General features: G+C 34.5%; 1 protein-coding gene across 1 annotated transcript; it reads left to right on the top strand.

The window, feature by feature from the left end:
• Window positions 1-4,070: 4,070 nt before the first annotated feature.
• LOC123548855 (zinc finger protein 62-like) lies at window positions 4,071-18,537 on the top strand. Its single transcript, XM_045336446.2, has 3 exons — window positions 4,071-4,158; window positions 12,725-13,623; window positions 14,543-18,537. Exons 2-3 carry the CDS (start codon window positions 12,734-12,736, stop codon window positions 17,277-17,279), a joined length of 3,627 nt encoding a protein of 1,208 aa, XP_045192381.2. The 5' UTR covers window positions 4,071-4,158; window positions 12,725-12,733; the 3' UTR covers window positions 17,280-18,537.
• Window positions 18,538-24,931: the final 6,394 nt, after the last annotated feature.

Genomic DNA, 24,931 nt, shown 5'->3' with positions numbered 1-24,931 from the left:
AATGCCACGTACCAAAAACGCAGCCTCCCCAAAACGAAACCCACAGCACGCAGACGTGCACACCACACACACACACACACACACACACACACGCACACACAGAAGGACAAAACGAACAAACAAAGGAACACAGTGGGGCACCGCCTTGAAGTCCAGCATGATTTTCATCAAAATATTTCAATGGCCATGTTAGAATTAAAATAATCCAGGACTTTTCGTAGTTTATTGTATACTTTACCACGCTTCATCGTTTAGATGCTTAAAGATATTTAAACATTTGGGCTAACGCTCTCGTGGTTCAATTCCTTCGCATCTGAACTTAAAACCGATGTTTTAGTTTTATCATGAAAAGTTTAAATTTCTGTAATGTCTCTTATAATTCAGTTTGAGAACAGAAAAGTTTAAATTTCTGTAATGTCTCTTATAATTCAGTTTGAGAACAGAAAAGCATTTATTTGTAATATATGTATATCATGTCTTGTTATGATGTGCATATATGAGACAAATAAACTATAAATAAATATATATATATATAATAAGATAAAGCCTCAAGGCGAGCTCGAGAATATCAAATATTACATTTTTTTCATTGTTACAATGAAATTATTCACTACTCAAAAACTACTATTCAGGTAAGACAGTACTAATTTTCTCCACAAATATTTTCTTTGTAAATACACTAACATAAAATATTTTATCAGCATGTCTAGACTTATACTACTTGCGAAACTGACCTTGTCTTGAGTGTCTGGATATTGACAATCAAGATTTTCGAAAACTATGATGTTGACCATAATGCAATTAAAACATACTTATGTGACTGAGAAACGTGACAAAAACGCTAATATTGCCGTAGGTAGACCCACTGGCACCAGACCAGAAAGAAAATGCCTCTGTACATGTTATATCCTACCCCTAGGTATTCTATAAGAACCATGGTCATGAACGAGAAAATATACTATCCCATTTCCATCGTATATTACGCACTTAAAACGCACAGATCGGCGAATGCGTACCTAGTATATTGAACAAACGATAATTTATCTTCCATCGTGCACCAGTCACATTGTCTCAATATTCCATATTGCAGAGATGCTCCACATATTTTATGCTTTCGTCAACATTACAAAAAAAACTTGCGTGAACTCCCCTAATGAACATCCGGTCTAGAGGTCACAGCAATGTGCACATGTTAGGCGAAATGTAAACAAACAAAAACAGAATGCAAAATATTCACAGTTATACAATAAAACTCGAAATGATGAATGAAATTCATCTTGTATGTGATTTTGAATTTGAAATCATACATTGGTAAACATCTGTTCTGTTTATTTAATTCATTTTGAACATTTATCCTGCATATACACATTTTAGCATACACGTGTAGTAAAATGACGATTGACATACATTTTCACATCAGCCAATCAGAATGGTTTTATAATCTAGAACGGAACTTCACCAGGGAAGTTCAAGCAAGTTTTTTGTGTAACGTTAAAAAAAAGCTGTAAACTACGCATTGTTTTTCTAAGACAAGAAGTATTGAAGAAATGTGACCGGTACGCAATGGAAGATAAATTATCGCGTGTTTAATATCCATACTACACATTTACCGAACTGCGTGTTTTAGTTATGAAATGCGCGACTGAAATGGGTTAGTATATTTTCCCGTTCACGACCATGGTTCTTATAGAATACACAGGGGTAGGGTATAACATGTACAGAGGCATTTTTTTTCTGGTCTGATGCCAGTGGGTAGACCGCAGGAAATACTTACTTTTACTTGTATTGTACCCAGCAGTTTCATCATATAAAGATACTAGTACTTAAAATCGTCCTCAAGCGTTCCTCTTTACAATCAGTCTTCTTTAAAGAAAATGACCTTTACTAGGCAGGAAAATGGCACCATATACTGATATGGACTATATTCCAGCGGAAAAATGAGGTATGCACGGCAAATTACTACCATCATACCCCGTTTGTACCTTCTGTCCTCAATAAATGAAAATATACTCACGTTTCCGTAAAGTTCTTTCCTCGAACAAGCCCATCGGGTCTGCTCTCCGAGCTCGCTATTATTTATTACATCAAAATCTACCATATACAAAAATATTCCATAATTAAAAGGTGTGTCTCTCATAACCAGCCTAATTAATGTGTGGCAAACAAGGTGATTAATGATAAATTGCTACATGTTTATTCCAAAGATAATAATCTAATAGGTAAGGTCCACAAGCTATTAAAGGAACATTCTGCATAGAATGTAAGAGTTCAACATAAACTTGTAAAGCTTCTATGTACATTTACTTTTCATTATTGTTACAGAAATTGGACTTCATGAAATTCAATAGTAATCATATAATTACATATCTCAAGTTTTAGGCCACATAAAAGCGTCATATAAGAGTGAATATAGCTATACATCAAACTGTCTTAAAAACGTATGAATTGTGTGTTATGTTAGTTTAAACACATGTTTTACTTATATACATGTATATGCACAAATAGAACAGAACATTTACGATACAATAAAGTAAATTTAAACGACTGGTCATTCGTTCTTATAACATAAGCAATCGGTCCTCCCGTAGTTATAACTAGTGCACTCCCAATAAGTGTTTTCATTGACAATTTACTGTGATTTAAATCGATGGTTAAATTAATTTGTTATTCTTTCATTGATTTTATCCTGATATTCAAATATCAAATATCAAATATGTCAGCTCAGAAATTGTTCTACTGTTAAAATTCAGTCACATCTAATTTTGTCCAGAAATGTATATTTCTGAGTGTATAAGGAATAAATAGTTTTGAAAATTTTCACATTTCGTTGATATGTACCAACATTTTCCTTTGCAAATATAAGTACGCCAACATGTCATACTCTACTATTTCTGCAAATAAGAGAACAGAAAAATGTTTAATAACATGCCTAATAATTTGTATTTTCTCTTGCAAATATTTGCTGAGTTTTTCTCTCCTCAAATTAAATGGTAAGTATATTAGTATAACGGGTAAAAAATCGTAGGTGCTTATAATAGAACAAATGTGGTTTTTGGTTTAACATCTCTTTATACTTTGAATTTGTATAAATTAACAGATAAAAGTCGGGTTTTTGTTTTTAAATTTTCGAGGAAAACGTACATCTGTTTTGGTCACCTTTTCAAACAATTAATCAAAGCTAGTAAACCAGATTACGATCAAGTAATGGATTTATTCACAACTTTATAGCATCCTATAACTGACACTTATTTATGGGCTATGAGTGCTAAATATATGTTAGATTTGTTGAGTTTCCCGTCAATTTACAACAATAATCTAACTTTGTGTATACTTGTAAAGTCTTTTTATTCTTAAATCACTGTTAATAAGGTAAATGAAAAGTTAAAAAAAATACCATAAAATGTTGCTTAAATGCCACCTTCAAACTGGAAAGAGTGATTTACAAAAGCAAGATGTAATTAATAATAATTTTTGCAGAACAGTTTTGATTATTTATTCTTAGCTTGGTATCGTTCAAAGAAGACTGATATATTGAGGAAGATATGAGCATAAGCGTAAGTATTAAGCTCATGTACTTTATTCATACTATTGTGTTGTTTTTTTCAAAACTGACTTTGACATTTCTTTTTAGAGAGAATGTTGTATTTGAAATAGAAGAAGTGGACACTCCACAGGTCGCTCAACAACGAAACTGTTGCAGGCTCGCTTTGATTTAGCCTATTCATGATCGGTAGTTGAAATGCATGCTACCGACCACGCCCTCTAGCCCCGGGTTGTGCTGAACTCAACATTTATTGTGAGAACATAGGTTTTTGGATTTATTGTGCAATCCTCATGCCATACATTTACACATGTTATAAGTACAAAAAAAAACAATTTAGAGACATCCGCAGATGTGTTCATACGGCGGTGCACATGGAACCTTCAATGATACAATAGTGTGTAAATCCATGAAAAGCGGCGTATGGTCCCCAAGTTAAAATAATGGGTTCGACCTAAACGAGAAAACAATGGGCAGAACTAACAAACGTGATGGATGACAGCGATATATACATAATTCTATTCGTAAAGGTATTCACTGCACCAAGAACAAAACATAACTAAACGTAAAATAAGCTATGTAAAGCATAAAACGGAGAGCAAAACGTTAAAGAAACGGTATATTTATATAAATTATTATTTAATTTTCAATAAAACATTGCAAGTTGCGTTATGGGCGATTACAGAATGCTTGATGATGCGAAATAATTGAGTTATGTACTAGTGTTCGGATAGGTTCAATTCGGATAATTGAACTGTTGCATTGACCATATCGACATTAAGGATAAATCCCGTTTTCCGGTATTTCCGTAAATAGGGTCAGGGGGACTGGCGAGATTTACCGATATAAAGACCGTGTACAATATTAGCGATTATTTTGGCCAGAAGATAAGGATTTTGGAAAGTTCTTACTTTCTCACAATGCCATCAATGGAAATACTGTTCTACGACCTCGGCAACATCTTTTTTGCAAAAATAATCTGTTTACCTTGAAATGTGCGAATAATTTCACACCTTCGGTATCGAGCAACGGAAGCGGCAGTGTAGAATAAAACATAAAATTTCAAAAATAAAGTAAACTTTGAGGATATTTTTTGCTACATCTTAATTACAACAATGTTTAATGATAATCTGCAATACTTTTATTCATTTTCTTTGTTTAAAACTTGAAAAAAGGATAATCTAAACACTACCGCCATGTAGCGTAATGTCCGATACCCCCTCTCCCCCCCCCCCCCCCCCCCCCCCCCCCATACCGTAAAACCGGGAACGGGCGTTTATTGGTGGTTAATACCGGGAAATGGGATTTTATCCATAATGTCGAGAATATTCAACAACACATATATATGGTCTGTGGTTCAGCTGCTACACTAGTCTGGGATATTAGTTAAGTTAACATATCTTTTGTATTCCATTCATGTAAGAGAATATAATAAACTGGGCTTAAGTTAGAAGATTATTTACTTAAAAGTCATTTATACCATTTGTTGCTATTTTCGCGTTACATCTGGTCTCGCTGTATTTGATTTTTGCAAGAACAACAATGTGCAGCACTCCCTACAGTAAACAGATTTGACCTACTTTGGAAGCTGATTACGTTTCACACCCTATTTTTGTAGACGTAGGTCAATTATTTTTAAATGCCCTCGTCGATCATTTGACTCAGTTAAATTGGTAATGACTTGTGTGTTGTCCAACTATTTGACGGACTTACCCTTCCACTGTGTTAATTTTACATTGCAGTAATTGTTAATGTCTTACTCACGAAATTCATTTTGAAAATTTAGGGGTCCTATACATTTTACACTTTCACAGGAAGCGCTGTATCAAGTCGGATGCCGTACCGCGAAATTAGAATTAACTCCCTTGGCGAAAGTGAAGGTCACATGCACCGGAACATGATGGGTTTAAAAGTAAACAAGGACTAGAAAAATAATTTTCTGCTTGAAATAATAGTGGAAAAGAAAAGGTTTACGAAGTTAATAGGAAATAATAGCAACATAATATTGCTTACTCACTCTATATCGTGAGTAAATCAATTATTCACTGATTTCATGTTCCTAACTACAAAAACAACAAACAAAAATATAGGATACAGGTCTTAGTATTTGACAGCATTCCAATCATGAATGTACAAAAAATACGAATATATTTGTCTTGCAAATGTCAGATGGTACGATGTTGTGCGATGTGGTGATGATCGACCAGTAGAAGTGGGGTAAATGTGGTTATCTTTATCTTTGTGCACCACTCAGCATGAAAACATACTATCAAAATTTAAGGCAAACATACAGTCTGATGTACATGAAAATCTAAACTGTAAAAATGTGTTTTCTATTAGGTCCCGAATGAACCAAATGTAATAACTTGAACTCATCTAATCTAGAATAGTTAAACAGCATATAAGATGGCCATTCTGGTCTCTCTCAGCTTCGTTGAATAACCACAAAATAAGAAAAATTATGCAGTGTGTAAAACATAACATTCTTTCAAGGTAAAATCAAAATAAAATGAAAACTACCTCAAAAGAGGATAACAGCAATTTCCATTTGATAACGAAAGAATAACATTGCATGGGGAAAAACAGCATAAAATATATTAATATAGTATTAAATGCGTACTTGTGAATGTTACTTTTCTGTGAACCTTATTTTCTATCAGAACATAAAGGAGACGTAATGTCCGCCCTAAGGAGTCTGTCTAGAACTAATGATTACTCTTGTTTAAATCACAGTCAAAAAGTCAAATCTGCCTTTAATATTCAAATACAGCTACAAGCCATCAGCAATAACTATTAAGAAACTTGAAATGTCTGTAAGGGTGGGTGGGCGGAAATAAACAAATAATCAAAATACTTGTTATGCTGTCAAATATTCAACCTCGAGTGAAGAATATCAGTTAACAATCATTTATATAGTGCACTGAAAAACATGAGAAAATCGTGAATTGCAAGCAGACAACGCGGTAAAATAACTACCGGGAACTGGAGACAAAAATAGTTAGCAGACGATGAAAAACGTGAATAATTTAATTTTTTCTTTCCTTTATTCATTTATTCCCTTAGTACTGCGAAAATAGGTGCAAACAGGCTATAACTTATTCAAGTTATTGGGAAATTATATGTTTGGGTGAAAGATTACTTATTACTGCCATTTAAAAAAAAAAAATTGGTCGGTTTGATTTGTAATACCTATTTTTATGCCCCCGAAGGGAGGCATATAGTTTTTGAACAGTCTGTCAAGGTCACACTTAGACGTTAAAGGTCATATTTCATGATAGTGCATTGATGGGCATGTCCGGTCCATATCTTTGTCATTCATGCATGGATTTTAAAATTATTGGGCATGAATGTGTACCACAGTAAGACGATGTGTCGCGCGCAAGACCCAGGTCCGTAGGTCAAAGGTCCTAAACTCTAACATCGGCCATAACTATTCATTCAAAGTGCCATCAGGGGCATGTGTCATCCTATGGAGACAGCTCTTGTTCTGTTTCAGTTGATAATGTGGTACTTATATAACTATGCTCTAAAATTGTTAAAATTTCAGCAGAAAATAGAAATCAGTGATTTCTTGAATTAAATTAATGTTACCACGGAAACGAATCCCGTAACCTATATATCTAAACAAAGAAATATAAAATACACAGAATGGCAACAAGAGATAATCTCGCGTAAGCTCTTGTCAGCGCATATCTTATTAAAGCTTTTGCCGACTTTACCAGTGAGTCGTGAATAAATCAACAGATGCTTATTAAAGTATTACACTGGCGATACGGCCGCCACGTAATAAACCGAATCGGTTTCAATTTTCAAACGACATTTGTTGATTTCTCAGCCTTCCAATCATAAATTCATTCCTTCCCCTTGTAGAAAACATTAATAACATTAAAAAAAAACACCTTTATCATTATAAATAAAACGATCTTTTTCACGACACAAATTTTTATCCTTCTGCTGTCTGTTTCATACACCGGTAAATCGAGATCTCATTCAGTTCCCATGTGTGATATTGGCGAGATCTGCTCTATATGCCTTTCAAGTTGCCGATCTATTTATTAGCTCGACTTTTTGAAATAAAAGCAGAGCTATTGCACTCGCCCAGGTGTCGGCATCGCCATTGGTTAAAATTTTTGATAAAGTCAAATATCTCTGTTACTACCAAAGCTGTTGACTTGAAACTTAAAATACTTATTTACCATCAAAGTCTACACCAGGAGAAACAATCCCTATAATTCTGATTTGAATTTTGAAAGAATTATGCCCCTTTTCAACTTAGAAATTTTTGTTAAATTTTTGATAAAGTCAAATATCTCTGTTACTATTAAAGCTTCTGACTTGAAACTCAAAATACTTATTTACTATCAAAGTCTACACCAAGAGACACAATTTCCATAACTCTGTTTGAACTTTGACATAATTATGTCCCTTTTTAACTTGGAATTTTTGGTTAAAGTTTTTGATAAAGTCAAATATCGCTGTTACTATCAAAGCTATTGACTTGAAACTCAAAATACTTATTTACTATCAAAGTCTTCATCAGGAGAAACAACCCCATAACTCTGGTTTGAATTTTTACAGAATTATGCCCCTTTTTAACTAAGAATTTTTGGTTAAAGTTTTTGATAAAGTCAGATATCTCTGTTACTATCAAAGCTATTGACTTGAAACTTTAAATACTTATTTACCATCAAAGTCTACACCAGGAGAAACAATCCCCATAACTCTGATTTGAAATTTGACAGAATTATGCCCTTTTTTAACTTAGAATTTTTTGTTAAAATTGTTGATAAAGTCAAATATCTCTGATAATATTAAAGCTTTTGACTTGAAACTCAAAGTAGTTATTTACTATCAAAATCTTCACCAGGAGACACAATTCCCATAACTCTGATTTGAACTTTGACAGAGGTATGCCCCTTTTTAACTTGGAATTTTTGGTTAAAGTTTTTGATAAAGTCAAATATCTCTATTACTATCAAAGCTTTTGACTTGAAACTTAAAATACTTATTTATCATTAAAGTCTGCACCAGAAGAAACACTCCCCATAACTCTGATTTGAATTTTGACAAAATTATGCCCCTTTTTAACTTAGATTTTTGTTAAAATTTTTGATAAAGTCAAATATCTGTATTACTATTAAAGCTTTTGACTTGAAACTCAAAATAGTTATTTACTATCAAAGTCTACACCAAGAGACACAATTCCCATAATTTTGACAGAGTTATGTCCCTTTTTAGCTTGGAATTTTTTTTACTGGCAAAGCTCTAATTCAGAGTCAAGCACTGAGAAAAGTCGAGCGTACTATCAAAGTCTTCATCAGGAGAAACAACCCCATAACTCTGGTTTGAATTTTTACAGAATTATGCCCCATTTTAACTTAGAATTTTTGGTTGAAGTTTTTGATAAAGTCAAATATCTCTGTTACTATCAAAGCTATTGACTTGAAACTTAAAATACTTATTTACCATCAAAGTCTACACCAGGAGAAACAATCCCTATAACTCTGATTTGAATTTTGACAGCATTATGCCCTTTTTAGCTCACCTGTCACATAGTGACAAGGTGAGCTTTTGTGATCACCCTTCGTCCGTCGTCCGTCCGTGCGTCCGTCCGTCAACAATTTCTTGTCTGCACGATAGTGGTTTCATTTATGATTTTATTTTAACCAAACTTGCACACAACTTGTATCACCATAAGATCTCGTTTCCTTTCTTGAACTGGCCAGATCCCATTATGGGTTCCAGAGTTATGGCCCCTGAAAGGGCCAAAATCAGCTATTTTGACCTTGTCTGCACAATAGCAGCTTTATTTATGATTTGATTTTTACCAAACTGGCACACAACTTGTATCACCATAAGATCTTGGTTCCTTTCTTGAACTGGCCAGATTCCATTATAGGTTCCAGAGTTATGGCCCCTGAAAGGGCCAGAATTAGCTATTTTGACCTTGTCTGCACAATAGCAGCTTCATTTATGATTTTATTTTAACCAAACTTGCACACAACTTGTATCGCTATAAGATCTTGGTTCCTTTCTTGAACTGGCTAGATTCCTTTATGGGTTCCAGAACCCAAGGTATTTTGACCTTTTCTGCACAATAGCAGCTTCATTTATGATTTAAATTTAATCAAACTTGCACAAAACTTGTGTTACCATAAGATCTCAGTTCCTTTGTTGAACCGGCCAGATCCCCTATTGGGTTCCAGAGTTATGGCCCCTGAAAGGACCAAAATTAGCTATTTTGACCTTGTCTGCACAATAGCAACTTCATTTATGATTTGATTTTAACCAAACTTGCACACAACTTGTATCACCACAAGATCTTGGTTCCTTTCTTGAACTGGCCAGATTCCATCATGGGTTCCAGAGTTATGGCCCCTTAAAGGTCCAAAATTGGCTATTTTGGCTTTTGCAGCCATATAGAGACTTCATTTATGGTTTAATTTGATACAGACTTCCAAAATATCTTCAACAACAATAAATCATGACAAATCAGATCCAGTCGTAGTTTCCAGAGTTATTTTATATCTGATTACCTCCCCTGATTGTAGTCAGAATGGATTTATATCAGTAAGTACTTATAGGACTTATTTGAAATTTCATTATTGTCATTAGTTGGACTGAGCCAATCAGGGTAGATAACTATGGACTGATTTTATGTCAAATTACCTCCCTTTATTTCAAATTAAAATGGGTATATTTCCGTAACTAATGAAGATACTGATCTGAAATTTCATTCAAAAACAGATTTATTTGGCAGATCCTTCTTTTATTCACTTACAATAATTTTCTTTTTGATTACTTCCCTTTTACTTTACTATAAATAGCTTATTTTTAGTAACTTTTTTATACTTGGCTGTAGGGAAAACCCGAGACCACTTTTCTGTGGTACAACATGGATGGTACCTCCAATTTTTAGGTGTATTTTGACATATCTGTACCTTGTAAGAATTTTGTTTTTCTGTTTGGTTAAATTTCTTACTTTGTTGTTCCTGTCCTTTGGACTTAGATATTTTTTCTGAGGACCTTCTTGTCCTCAAGTGCAATGATAACAGGTGAGCGATATGGCCCTCTTGTTTAACTTAGAATTTTTTGTTAAAATTTTTGATAAAGTCAAATATCTCTGATAATATTAAAGCTTTTGACTTGAAACTCAAAGTAGTTATTTACTATCAAAGTCTTCACCAGGAGACACAATTCCCATAACTCTGTTTTGAACTTTGACAGAAGTATGCCCCTTTTTAACATGGAATTTTTGGTTAAAGTTTTTGATAAAGTCAAATATCTCTGTTACTATCAAAGCTTTTGACTTGAAACTTAAAATACTTATTTATGATCAAAGTCTGCACCAGGAGAAACAATCCCCATAACTCTGATTTGAATTTTGACAGAATTATGCCCCTTTTTAACTTAGATTTTTGTTAAAATTTTTGATAAAGTCAAATATCTGTATTACTATTAAAGCTTTTGACTTGAAACTCAAAATAGTTATTTACTATCAAAGTCTACACCAAGAGACACAATTCCCATAACTCTGATTGAATTTTGACAGAGTTATGTCCCTTTTTAACTTGGATTTTTTTTTACTGGCAAAGCTGTAATTCAGAGTCAAGCACTGAGAAAAGTCGAGCGCGCTGTCTTACGGACAGCTCTTGTTTTTATAGCCCTTTGATCTAAATGGAAAATTCAAAGGCACTGACACTGATCTATTGAAAGAACACAATTTCACACTATCCATGAGAATAATAATTGCAAGCATAATGATTTTTCCATAAAAATGTCAGACTAGGGATACTGCTGTAAGTATTTTAAGCTTTGAAATTTGTTAAGATGAATTTATGCAGATAACAGGAACATATTATTTACTTTAAAAATAAAATGTTTTGAAGCTACATTAAACAAGAAAGATGATTTTATTTATTATTTTTCTAAGAAATTATGATAAAAAGCCAGATATAAGATATTTTAAACATCTCTGTTGCCATGGTTTCTTTAAACGTTAAGATAAATAGGGTACCGTGTAAAGTGTTTGGTATTCTGCTAATGATAATAACCTAATACTCCATGATAATTGTTTGTCATTAACAGAATTGCACTAAAGCCTTCAAAAATTCCGTTATCATACATATTTGTTGAAAAATGAGAGAAAATGCATAACTGTGGAAACACAAGCCCTGCAACATACACATTTTTAGCTTGTATAAGAAAGCGAAAGCGCAAACTAGTAAAATTATCAACTACGCAGACTTCTACAATTAATGGTGAAACTACAATACATGGAAAAGTGTTAAATAACTGTATTTTCCTTCTTCTTTCAATATAAAATACCTTTGAAGAGTCATGTACTTCAAACCTGGATAAAAATTGTACTTGAAGGGGTAATATATTATTCACATGTCAGCCATGTATACAGCCTGGACCTATACATGCTGAAAATGAGGATCCCGTTTCATGATAAAATTCTATGTTTTTCATTCATGATGATTTTCACCAAGCTGTAGCTTCCTTGGATGGCCCTCTCTCAAGTTTGTTCATTTGGTTGAGGGATTACCAGACTGTCTGAAGCTTAAATAGAAAAACTTTGTAATGACTTTTTAAGAACCACAGGATGGATCGTAACCAAACTTGGGTAGCTTAATACACCTTTCTTCAGTTTGTTCAAATGGTTCTGCATGTCCCCTTGGATGGGTGCCAGTGTTAAAAATTGAAAAATGTTTAAATGACTTCTTCTTGTGAATTATGTGTTAGAGGGGTTTATTTAATAGCTTCACTATTCAATGAATAGAGAGAATTATTCTCTTCACCTGTCAAACGTGCTGTCTGATGAACAGATATCTTCAATGTCTCAGAGGTTTTAAGTTCTTACATCTGGTCTCAGTCTAGTCTGAGTTTAGACCCGAGATAACTCCTAAGGCTATTTAGATTTTGTATAATTTTGTCCCATTTCTTCTCCAAACATATATAATCAGAGCCAAGAAAGAGTGGTCAGAATGAGTAATGATAAAATAAAAATTAAAAGATTATCTAGCCAGACTAGTCTAACTCTCAGTCATACCTTTGCGAATTTCAGCATTTTTGTTTTTCATACTAAACACATTCCTTACCACGTCATACATATAGTCAAGGTCAGATGCATATAATTTTGAGTCAATTTGATCATGCACTGCCATCTTTCAATTGCAGGAGTGGACAATGGATGATGAGGACAAACACTTCTGTATTGTTTGTAACCAGACCATTACTGGTTTACTTAATTATGTGATTCACAGAAAAAATTCCTGCACAGACAAGAAAAAATCAACAGACTCGGGAAGCTTAGCAGAGATAAATGTTGAAGGGAATACGATTGATATCAGGATAAGTGAAAACATCTTTAAAAACAAAGACATTGATTTAGTGGCACAAGCTCAGCGGATTGAAAACAGGAAAACCAGTCCAGTAAAGTATGACAAAACCAGTCCAATTCAGTCTGACAAAACCAGTCCACTACAGTATAACAAATTCAATCGGTCCAAAGGGAAAAGTGAGGCGACCAGTCTGCTGAAGGAAAATGTGGGCAGAAATAGAACTGATGGAGAAACCAGTATGTCAGGCTATGTGTACCAGCATAGTGGTGAGAACAGTTCAGACAATGATGTTAAGACACATTTTGAGGATGATGCAAGTGAATATTTAAGTGAAAGTGAAGAGTTAGCTCGTTTAGACGCTTATAACAAATTTGCTGGAGATAGGAATCAAGGTCAGTCATCCGAACAGTTTGATTTGGAAGGTATACCTGACAACATAAGGAAAGCCTTACTGGGTACAGCAGAGAATGTAGAAGATGCCAATGATTCAGACCATATAGATACACAGTCTATCGCTGAAGCGAATATAAATGAAACCGAAACATATAAAGAACTCGACAGGCCAGATCAATCAGTTGTTAAATCAGAATATGGTATATTGAGTATTAGCCCAAGTGGTGCTTCAAAGAACATATTCCAAGATACCAAATATACCAGTGCTGATATAAAATCAGTGAACCGAAAACAAGATGGCTGTCAGATAAAGCGCAAAAGGAAAGTAAAGGGTAAAATAAGGTAAAATCAAATAGTAAATCTTTGATTGTGTGACTACTCATTTGTTGTCAAAGAGAAACAAAATGTTTACATATCACTTGGCCCAATTTTAGCTGCCCATATACGACTTTTTGAAAACCAATGTAGAATGAGAATTAAAAATGAATGTCCCTTGAAAGTTGAGTATACATCTTGTGTCACTTGAAAAGGAGAATGGTACCAGTATGTAAAAAAGTAGTTATGTTTGTTGTGTTTGTGCACTGGTACCACAGGGCTTTTCATCCTTACAGAGGCCTATATTAGGCCGCTTCCCAATCCAAAAATATACTATTTTTTCCCAACTGTGGCAGAGATCTTTCCCAAAATGCAAGGTAAGATTTCCCAAAATCATGCCAACAGATGGTTAAGATTTTGTTTACATTTTAGTGTTTCCAGAGGAAGTGTTTGCCTGGTATCGATTTTTTGTCGCACAGTGCACAGAACCATGTGTGACGCATTACCAGTCTAATCCGTTATGTTCCATGGCCTGGATTTTAGTCCGTGTTTCAGGAAATTTAATTAGTCTTTCGATGTTTACATTCCGGTTGATTATTTTTTCCCAAAATGGACAATTATCACGCAGAAATTTCCCAATTTGAAACGCAAAGTTCTCTTTCCAATTTCCAGATGAAAGCTCTGTACCAGTAATGTCAGAATGTCAGTCGTTGCTGATAGTGAAAATATTTATGAATATAAAACCAAAATCAGTGTAGTAAGCAATGAAATTCACATTGACAATTATGCAGTTGATAGATTGGTCAAATGTTTTGTTGCATGTTGATGCAGATTTATATCCTGGCTCCAGATAAAATAATTTGTATAGACTTTTTATGTAGTAGTCTTTTTTCCTGTTTTACCTGTTTATGGCTCAGATTTATCAGTTTTGTTATTCTAATTTCAGAAATGGTGGGAAATCAGCAAAAAATGCAAGTAGCATGTCATTGAAGTCAGAGGTGATATCTTGTAAAATCTGTGAGCTACAGTTCGAGGATTATATTGAGTATGCTAGGCATATTAAAACGAGGCAGCACAAGAATAAATCTCGGGAAAACAAGGCAGATACTGAGGCAGAGGGCAGTGACGAGGTCAAAGTGTTAGTGCATTCAGGTGAAGAAGTAGAACCATATCTTGGTCACAATGAAGTGGATGAAGAACAGAACAATGAAGAATTTAGAGATGATGCTAGGGATGAGGATGGCAATGAATCAGGTGATTTTGAATCTGATCATGAACCAGCTGATAACATAGATGGTATTAAAACAGAGGATGGTGACTCTGATGATGAAACTAAACAAAGTAAAGATAGTTATGTAATAAATAGGGCCCATCATTGTACAATATGTGATCAACTGTTTCCTAACAGGTATATATTAGCAAATCATTTACTTTCAACATATCATAAAAACCAAGCAATAGGAAAAGATGAGGAGTATTTAAGCCTTTTTGAGAAGTACCACAGATCAGTTATGCACCAAAGTCCATTTCGCTGTGATATCTGCTCCTACTTTTTCAACAGCAGTAAATACCTTGAAGATCATCTTAAAAGTGAAGCTCACAGGGAGAGACAAGAAACTGTAGTCGGGGATATTGTATGTTCCCTTTGTATGTTTAAAGCTCATTCACACATGAAATTAATGGATCACCTTCAGAGCCGTTCCCATGTTGAGAAAGTAAACCAGAAAGACAAAATATGTGCTATAAAAGTTTATAAATCAAGATCAAAGGGATTAAGAAAATACCAGTATGCACATTGCAATATTTGCCCGTCTGAGTTTTTGAAAAAAACTTCAACAAAGTTACATTTTCAAACAGCTGAACATATCCGTCAAAAATTAGCTATAGAAGCACAAAATAAAAAGTTGATGGATGAGTTAGAAAATTGCCATGATATAAGTTTGAAAACAGAGTTGGGGGTTGTTGAAAATCAAGTTAAGGAAGAGCAAACTTCAACTTTGGAGTCTGTGTTTCCTCAGCACCTGGAAGAGTTTGGGAAAAGACTGAGCAATAATATTGAATACAGAACCCTAGATGAAAAGAATGAAGAAACATTGAACAATGGTGATACTACAGGTTTGGTTTGTAGTGAAAATTTTATCGTCGGCACTGATCAGAGTAGACCCAGTTATCAAAATGAACTAATTACGCACACATTATCACACCCTGCTGGTAGTGAGACGGATCCATATGGGATGCAAGAAAAGAGCGATCAGGATTATAGTTTGAAAAAAGCCTCTATGTGTAAATATTGTCCGTTTGAGACGAGAGATTACAATGAAATGAGGCCACATTATATGAAAGAACATGCAGAAATGGTAAAAATTTGTGAAGTATGTGATTTGGTGTTTCCGCACGGAAAGGGATACAAATTGCATGTAAATAGTAAAGATCATCAAGCCAACATTGAAAAATATGGAAACAAGACGGAGGGTAAATTTCAATGCCATGTATGTAAAAAAAAGTTTGCAGAAGAAGGGTACGCTAAATTCCATACAGCATATTACCATTTTCATCTTAATACGGAAGACGATGTATTAAGAGAAAATGGAAAAGGTAGCATAACAAGAGTTAAATTTGCAGAATTTGTGACACAAGTGGATAATGCATCCAAAAAGGATATGCTTACATGTCCAGAATGCGGTTCTGTTATCAGGCAAATTAATATGATGGGTCATTTACGTGGACATACGGGTGAAAAACCCTTCAAATGTAATATCTGTACTGATGCATTTCTTAATAGCTCTAGTTTACGGAGGCATTTACTTGTCCATTTTGGCCTTTGGGAAAAATCTTGTGAAATTTGTGGTAAGAAGTTTAAAGGACAGTCTAGCTATAATGTTCACATGGACATTCATAGAGCACAGGTCAAGAGTTCAGAAAAAACTGATATTTGTCATATTTGTGGAGATGCCTTCTATGTGAAGAGAAAACTTCGAGAACACATGAAAAAACATAGTGAGAAATCCTTTAAGTGTGATCACCCAGGCTGTTTGTGGGCTTTCTCGAATGCACATTCTCTAAAGAGGCATATGGTTACTCATTCCGAATCGAGTGAAAAGCCGTTTATCTGCCCGACTTGTGGTTACTCGACTAAATCAAAAAAATATTTACAAAGTCATGAGCTAATCCATTCAAAAGACAAATTTCTCCAGTGTGAACATTGTCCCTACAAGACAATAAAGAAAACACATTTACGCCGCCACATGAGAATACACCTTGGAACAAAGCCTTTTAAATGTCCATATTGCTCGTATGCATGTAACACGCATGACAATATTCGCAAACACATTCTGGAAACAAGTTTTCATAAAGGGTTAAACGTTTATCCATGTAAATTGTGTTTGTATTCAACAAATTGCACAAAAGAGTTTCGTACACATCTCTTGTTGGAACATGAAGAAATTACTGCGGAAGATTTACGGGGAGGCTCATTGGCTGCTTTTACAGGACTTTTCAATAAGGAGGAAGATATTCGGGCACCCTGTGTGGGTATGGAAATATTCCCATGTAAGGAGAGAAAAACCCGACGAAAAATCAAGCCGGGTGAAGAAGAGACTGTTACAGCCGAGCAGGAATATACATATATAGATTGTACAAGTCAGTTAGAACATGAAGGTCAATCTCAAAACTCTAACATCTGATTGGTTGATTTCAGTCTCATTTTTGAAATCGACCAATGGAAAGGTTTGGTTTTTGAAATTCACACCATGTACGTGTACTGTGCCAATAACTGGAAATTACATTTAGGTATGTAAGAAACAATCATTATATGGCAATAATGTGCCTTCTGTGTTTATTGGCATTCCAAAACCTACATGTACATTGTATTATATTAGGAACCAGACTCAGGCTATATATTTGGGCCAATGTACATTTACATATGTAGGTTTTGTTGTGCCAGTAACCACTTCAGGCATTGCTATTGAATTCATTGATTTTGTCACTTGAAAGAATTTTGTTAGAATCTGTATGCAGATTTATTTATATATATTACTTATTATGCCATCTGTACAGTACAAATGTATAAAAAAAATATTTAAAATTTGTAATATATATAAAAAAAATATTTTATGCTGTTGAGCAAAGTTTGGTCTAAGAATAAATAATCAGTTGTTCAACTTAATAATGGTACATGTACATTTATTGTTATGTTGGTCATATGTGGATATTCCTGTAATTACAGATGGTTGAAAGAAGACCTAAGGGTATTATTTTTAGGGTTAGGCAGGGGTTTATTTCCATATAAGGTATAACCACAGACCTTACACAAATACATGATACAAGAAGATTTTAACATAAGAGAAGTACAACATATTACACTAGCTTAAAGCTATTTTCTGACAAACACAAGTAAATAAGCTCATCATGAGTAAAACAGCTATAAGAAATTCCATACATGTTAAAGCACATTAAAGTAAATAAAACGATGCTCGACCAACAAAAAGGAGATGATCATAAGTACATTTAGCCTCAGTGCAAACTTACCAATACATGTATGAGAGGTGATCCAGAGTTACATGTACTTTTATCATAACTAAGAAAAACTTGGAAAAAAGATCGTTTAGTTAAGTTTCCATTCAAAATTATAAAATATTTACCAAAATGTTTGTGTAAAATTTTAACTTGGTGCTCAAGATAAAAAATGTGAAATGGACATTTAATGTCACAATGGTGCTATTTTGATGTTGCATTTTTTTTATGCCCTCACCATTAAAAATGGAGGGGGACATATAGTGTTACCCCCTGTTAGTGTGAGTCTGTGTGTATGTGCATGCACGAAATTGTGTTTAGCATATAACTTGTGCATTATGAAATTTTGAAATTATTTTGCACAGATAAGCACAATAAAAAAAATCCAGACCCCATGCTCAAAGATCAAGGTCACACACTGAAGTCAAAGATTTTTCTCCACTCTGAAACTTTTTATCTAATCATGGCTATTCAAATGTTTTGACACAAACATTTACCATAACAAGACAGTATGTCACATTCACGGCTGGTAGTCTTACCTTAAAAGGTCACTGTCACACATAAGAGGTCAAAGATTCAAGGTCATTTTTCTAGTCCACTCTGTATATAGATAATAGGTCTGGGCACAAACTTTTAACAATAACAAGATGAGATGTCATGTTCAAGACCTATACCTCTAAAGGTTGAGGTAACACTTAGAAGTTGAAAAATTACAATATTTTTTTTTGTCCAGTCTGTAACTTTTGTATGAATGGATGAATAGTTGAGATTAGACACAAACATTCAACGTAACGAGACAATATATTTTGTTTTATTGTTAATTTTCAAAGATTTTTTTTTCTATGTCTTTTCAGCTTGGCGCAGCGCCATGCCCATTTTCATACGCGTTGTGTTGCCTTCCTCACGTGTCTTTTTTACTGCCATTATAGATTGATGACACTTGAGCATATATTTCACACTTCTTGCATCACACAGCGGATAACATGTATCAAGTGATGTAACCATGCAGACGGCGGTACTTTTGTATACTCTTATATTAGTCCCATATTTAATCAAAGAGCTATAATAATAAATGTATTATGTGTATTTTACAGCATTTAAATAGACTATTTAAACTGTACTTGAGTCATGAAACCTTACAGGATTGTTACTCAGCATGTGAGGTTGTGTACCTGGTGCTTTACTTGGGATTTCACACAACAAGAGTTATGGCCCTTGATTTAGTCAAAAATATGCATACAGTAGAGACGTGGGGGCACCTATGGACACTCTTCTAATTCTTGTTTGGTCTGTAACTTTTCTATTTTTGTAGATGGCTGTTCAATAAACTTGGCACAAACATTCGCCATAATAAGGTGATGAGTCAGGTGTTAGACCCTTAAATACACTTAGAGGTCAAAGATTTAATTTCATTTTTCTTGTTTGGTGGTATTACTTTAATATGCATTGAAGGATATTCATGGCAATCAAATGTTTAATCTTTTGAAGGTGAAATAGATATGTACAGCCATTTTACATTTCCAGTCCATAACTTCAGTATATGCATTTTGTTGTCAAAGTATTATTACAGGACTCGCACTTCTGTGTCCTAACATCACATAGCGGGAGCATCCTTGTCCTGTGGACACATTTTCTAGTTTTGAATTTCAAATAAGCTACAATCAGATATCCTTTATTAAGTCAATATCTCTAACATTGGTAAAATGCATTTACCCATCTGTTTCTTGGAATATGTTGACACTATTTTGCTGATTATTTGCTGTTCATTTTATTATTCTTAAAAATAATGAAATAGGCCTAATGATAAATGATGAATTTTTAAGGCAACTTTAATCATTCTTATTTTTATATTTACTACTCATTTGTTTAAATATAATTTCACTAGGAAAATTTTTCCAATTTTTATTTTTGGCACCAGCGCTTAGTGGTTAATGTTCTGATCATATTTTATTCAGTTGTTCAAGATTTTTATTGTATATTTTACACAAATTCGGAAAAAATAATTACATGTCTTGTATTTACATTACATTTCCTTTCCATTTATTTACAAGATATTTTTATGTATTATTCATATTTTGTTGTATTTAATGTAAAAGTCTGTTTCCAGGTTATTCTGTTCACAAAACAGAACAATTCTGATGTCATATAGGCAACATCCACCTTGACTACACTACAGTGCTATAACTTTGGCGCCTCTCCTTTTGTGGTTTTCAAAATAAACACCATTATTTTCAGTGGAATGAATAGAGAGAATGTAGATATCTAGCTTAAACCAATGAAGTTACTGTAAAATCATTTAATTTCGTCGGCATGAAATTTCTTGGTTTTGGTCAAATAGGCAATTCGTGGGGATATGAATTTGTGGATTTCAACTTTTGAACATAAAATCAATGGGAATTTTACGTGTTTGTTGGGATTAAATTACGTGGATTGACTCAACCACGAAAATTAGTCCCCCACATATATTAATGATTTCACAGTACAGTGTTTAGTATTTCAAAATTATTGTTTATAATGTTATAATATACATGTCAAAATTTGGTATTATTATAAGCCATCTAGTGCACTTACTTGAGCAGATCTTTGATATGTTTGCATGTGTATGTTATTGAAACTGCGTTATTTTGACCTGCCCTGTGTTAATGTTTACTTGTTGGAATATATTCTGTACAATTTTCCATGCGGTTTAAGACTAAATAAAATTATACAAGAAAAAAATTGTTTTATTGCCAGTTCATTGTGCCCCCTTCGAAAATTAGGGGTTATATTATTTTGCAAATTGTTGACTGGTCAACCAGCACTGAAGTTTTGTCAGTTGGTAGAACATTTGGTTTCAGATGAATAACTAAAGAATGCTTGATCAAATTTCCTAGGTTTATTGCCAGTTGTCAGTAAATGACCCTTATTCTTTATGGGGTCAGTAGGTGAAATGTCAAGGTCACAGTGATCTTGAGACTGAAAATATTTGCAGTTCAATCACTAAAGAATGCTATGGCATAAGGTTTTCATTCTCCTAAAGGTGATCACCTGTGATTAGTTGATAATCCTTGTTGGTTTGAGGGTTAGTAGGTCAAAGGTCACAGTGACCTCAACACTGAAAGCGGTTTCTGCTCAATAACTGCTTAGCTCAATAGGGAGAGTGCAGATCTACAGATCTCAGGGCCGTGAACTCGAGCCCTGGGCGAGGCATATGTTCTCTGTGACAATTTGATAGAAGACATTGTGTCTGAAATCATTTGTCCTCCACCTTTGATTCATGTGGGGAAGTTTGCAGTTACTTACGGGGAACAGGTTTGTACTGGTACAGAATCCAGGAACGCTAGTTAGGTTAACTGCTTGTCGTTACATAACTGAAATACTGTTGAAAAACGGCATTAAACCCAAAACAAACAAAAACAATAACGTAGTGCTTGGTCTCACAATAGTCTAAGTTCTTGGGATGATTGCATGTGGTCAGTAGATGATCCTTATTGATTTGAGAGTAGGTCAAGTTTACCATGACCTTTACACTGAAGTTTCAAGTCGATAACTTTAGAATACTTGGACCTTCAGTTAGACTTAAGAGGATGGTTGCCTGTGGTCAGTAGATAACCCCTATTTTTTAGGTGGGACCTTTGGACTGAAAATGGTTTCTGCTGAATAAGTAAAGTATGTTTTGGCTGTCAATCTTCATAGGGTGCTTGCCTGTAAGTCAACAGATGACCTTGTTGTTTTTTTAGCTCACATGTCACAAAGTGACAGTGTGAGCTTTTGTGATCGCGCAGCGTCCGTCGTCCGTCGTCCGTGCGTGCGTCCGTGCGTAAACTTTTGCTTGTGACCACTCTAGAGGTCACATTTTTCATGGGATCTTTATGAAAGTTGGTCAGAATGTTCATCTTGATGATATCTAGGTCAAGTTCGAAACTGGGTCAACTGCGGTCAAAAACTAGGTCAGTAGGTCTAAAAATAGAAAAACCTTGTGACCTCTCTAGAGGCCATATTTTTCACAAGATCTTCATGAAAATTGGTCAGAATGTTCACCTTGATAATATCTATGTCAAGTTCGAAACTGGGTCACGTGCCATCAAAAACTAGGTCAGTAGGTCAAATAATAGAAAAACCTTGTGACCTCTCTAGAGGCCATATTTTTCATTGGATCTGTATGAAAGTTGGTCTGAATGTTCATCTTGATGATATCTAGGTCAAGTTCGAAACTGGGTCAGCTGCGGTTAAAAACTAGGTCATTAGGTCTAAAAATAGAAAAACCTTGTGACCTCTCTAGAGGCCATACTTTTGAATGGATCTTCATGAAAATTAGTCAGAATGTTCACCTTGATGATGTCTAGGTCAAGTTCGAAACTGGGTCACGTGCCGTCAGAAACTAGGTCAGTAGGTCAAATAATAAAAAAACCTTGTGACCTCTCTAGAGGCCATATTTTTCATGGGATCTGTATGAAGATTAGTCTGAATGTTCATCTTGATGATATCTAGGTCAGGTTCGAAACTGGGTCAGCTGTGGTTAAAAACTAGGTCAGTAGGTCTAAAAATAGAAAAACCTTGTGATCTCTCTAGATGCCATATTTTTCACAAGATCTTCATGAAAATTGGTCTGAATGTTCACCTTGATGATATCTAGGTCAAGTTCGAAACTGGGTCACGTGCCGTCAGAAACTAGGTCAGTAGGTCAAATAATACAAAAACCTTGTGACCTCTCTAGAGGCCATATTTTTCATGGGATCTGTATGGAAGTTGGTCTGAATGTTCATCTTGATGATATCTAGGTCAGGTTCAAAACTGGGTCACATGAGGTCAAAAACTGGGTCACTATGTCAAATAATAGAAAAAAATAACGTCATACTCAGTTCAAAACTGGGTCATGTTGGGACAGGTGAGCGATTCAGGACCATCATGGTCCTCTTGTATGTAATTTGGTAACGGCATACAAAATTACACAACTTTCCTCCAGTAGGCCATGAGGGGTGCATATGTGTTTTACAAGCAGGTCTTGTTTAATAGATGCATTTATTCTATACCTAGTTTTATCTCCCAATCAGTAATTCATAATTGTAGACAGTCTATTCTACATATTGTATACAGTGTAACTTCCGAAAACCGAACGACCTCCGGACCAGTCTAAAAGTTCGGTATTTGGAAGTTTCCGGAATTCAGAAGTTTGAAGGTATGTTACAAGGCAAAGTGAATGTGTGCACAATAGTTAAGTTTTCTTACATGTAGGATGCAGGAGATAATATCATTAATAATTTTACATGTTAATATAAAGTAATTAATTAATTGATCTATTAAAAATACGTACAATACATGATTAACAAATATAAAGAATATCTTTATTAATAGGCTAGTACTTATGAAAACATTTTCCACTTACATTTTACCATCTTCGGAGCCCCGAATGTGTCTATATTTAATTAACATTGATAAAGCGATGTAACGAAATCAATTAAAACACCAATCTTTCTTTCATTCAAACATTAAGAAAGTTTTTCACATGTAAGATATTTGATTCATCACGTTTTCAATTGAATACAAATGAAGATAATCGCCCATTACTTCCTTATTTTTGCATCAAATGATCATTGTGATTGTAAAGCTGTCAAAATAAACATGTGCAGCTAATTGATAAACAAAAGAACATGTTGATGACTTGCCACGGGCGTTTTTGGATTAACAGGTGACAGTTTTAATCTGGCAAATATTTTGCTGTTCGGTTTTCAGAAGTCAATGTTAGTGTTAAAATATAAACTGTCCTTCAGAAATCGTCCGGTTTTCAGAATTCGGAAGTTCCGGTTTTTAGAAGTTAAAACTATATAGAAATAAGAACAGAAAAAATTGAGGTTCATGCGGTTTTCAAAAGTTTCCGGTTTTCAGAAGGTCCGGTTTTTGGAAGTTCCACTGTACAACATATTACATATTGGATGATGTTACAAGTTTGATTCGAATCTCCATCAGTCCATGTTAATGAAACAAAAAGACATTGACCAATATAAGTATCCAATGAATACTTCACGCGATGTTTATGTATATTTTTAAAAGATAGCATTCTGTGTGTTTTCCTTTTGCACTGTGAAAAGTAAGCTTAGAATAGAAAGATTATTAACAGGACTTGACAAATCTTCTTGTCCTCTCGTAAATACGTAAAAAATTAATACGAGTAGAAATCAGTTCTGGGCAAGTGGAAATTACTGTAGTACTCATCCTGCAGGAAGAGTGTGATTTTTGACAACAAATACAATAAATCTAATTAAAGCGGAGAAGCCAGATAGCTAAAAGATTGTGAGGGAAAGTTAAAAGTTAATTTGTTGTTTGCAACTCTAAAATCCGCCAAACTCTGGTGTCACAGTACTGCATGAGCTAGACGCAAGGCAGTCAAGAACAAGATTCCAGTATGTACCATTTTAATGGAGATTAAAATAGACGATGTCTGTAAAATAACATTTTTTTAGTGGATTGCAGGATGCGTACAAATTGTAGCCGGACAATTGAAAATTCTAGGCACATCGCCCTGCACGACCAGTTGCTTTCAAAGAATTTGTCGAGGCCAGATTAAACATTGTCCAGAACAATACAGGATATATTTGGACTAAGTCTTGTACCCTTCTGAAAAATCATACTGGTCTTGCCTGTCGGCTCACCCCAGTATTTTCATGCTGGCAGACCGTGACTGTCCATTTCTTAAGAGAAAATTCTGTAAAAGCATTTTTAGCTCACCTGAGCACGAAGTGCTCAAAGGTGAGCTTTAGTGTTCGCCTGTGTATGTCCTCCGTCCGTCGTCAACAATTCGACTGTTAACACTCTAGAGGTCACAGTTTTGGCCTAAACTTAATAA

The sequence above is a fragment of the Mercenaria mercenaria genome, chromosome 6 (genome assembly GCF_021730395.1).
Source record: "Mercenaria mercenaria strain notata chromosome 6, MADL_Memer_1, whole genome shotgun sequence".
NCBI lineage: Eukaryota > Metazoa > Mollusca > Bivalvia > Venerida > Veneridae > Mercenaria > Mercenaria mercenaria.
This window is presented reverse-complemented; position numbering and strand designations above follow the sequence as displayed.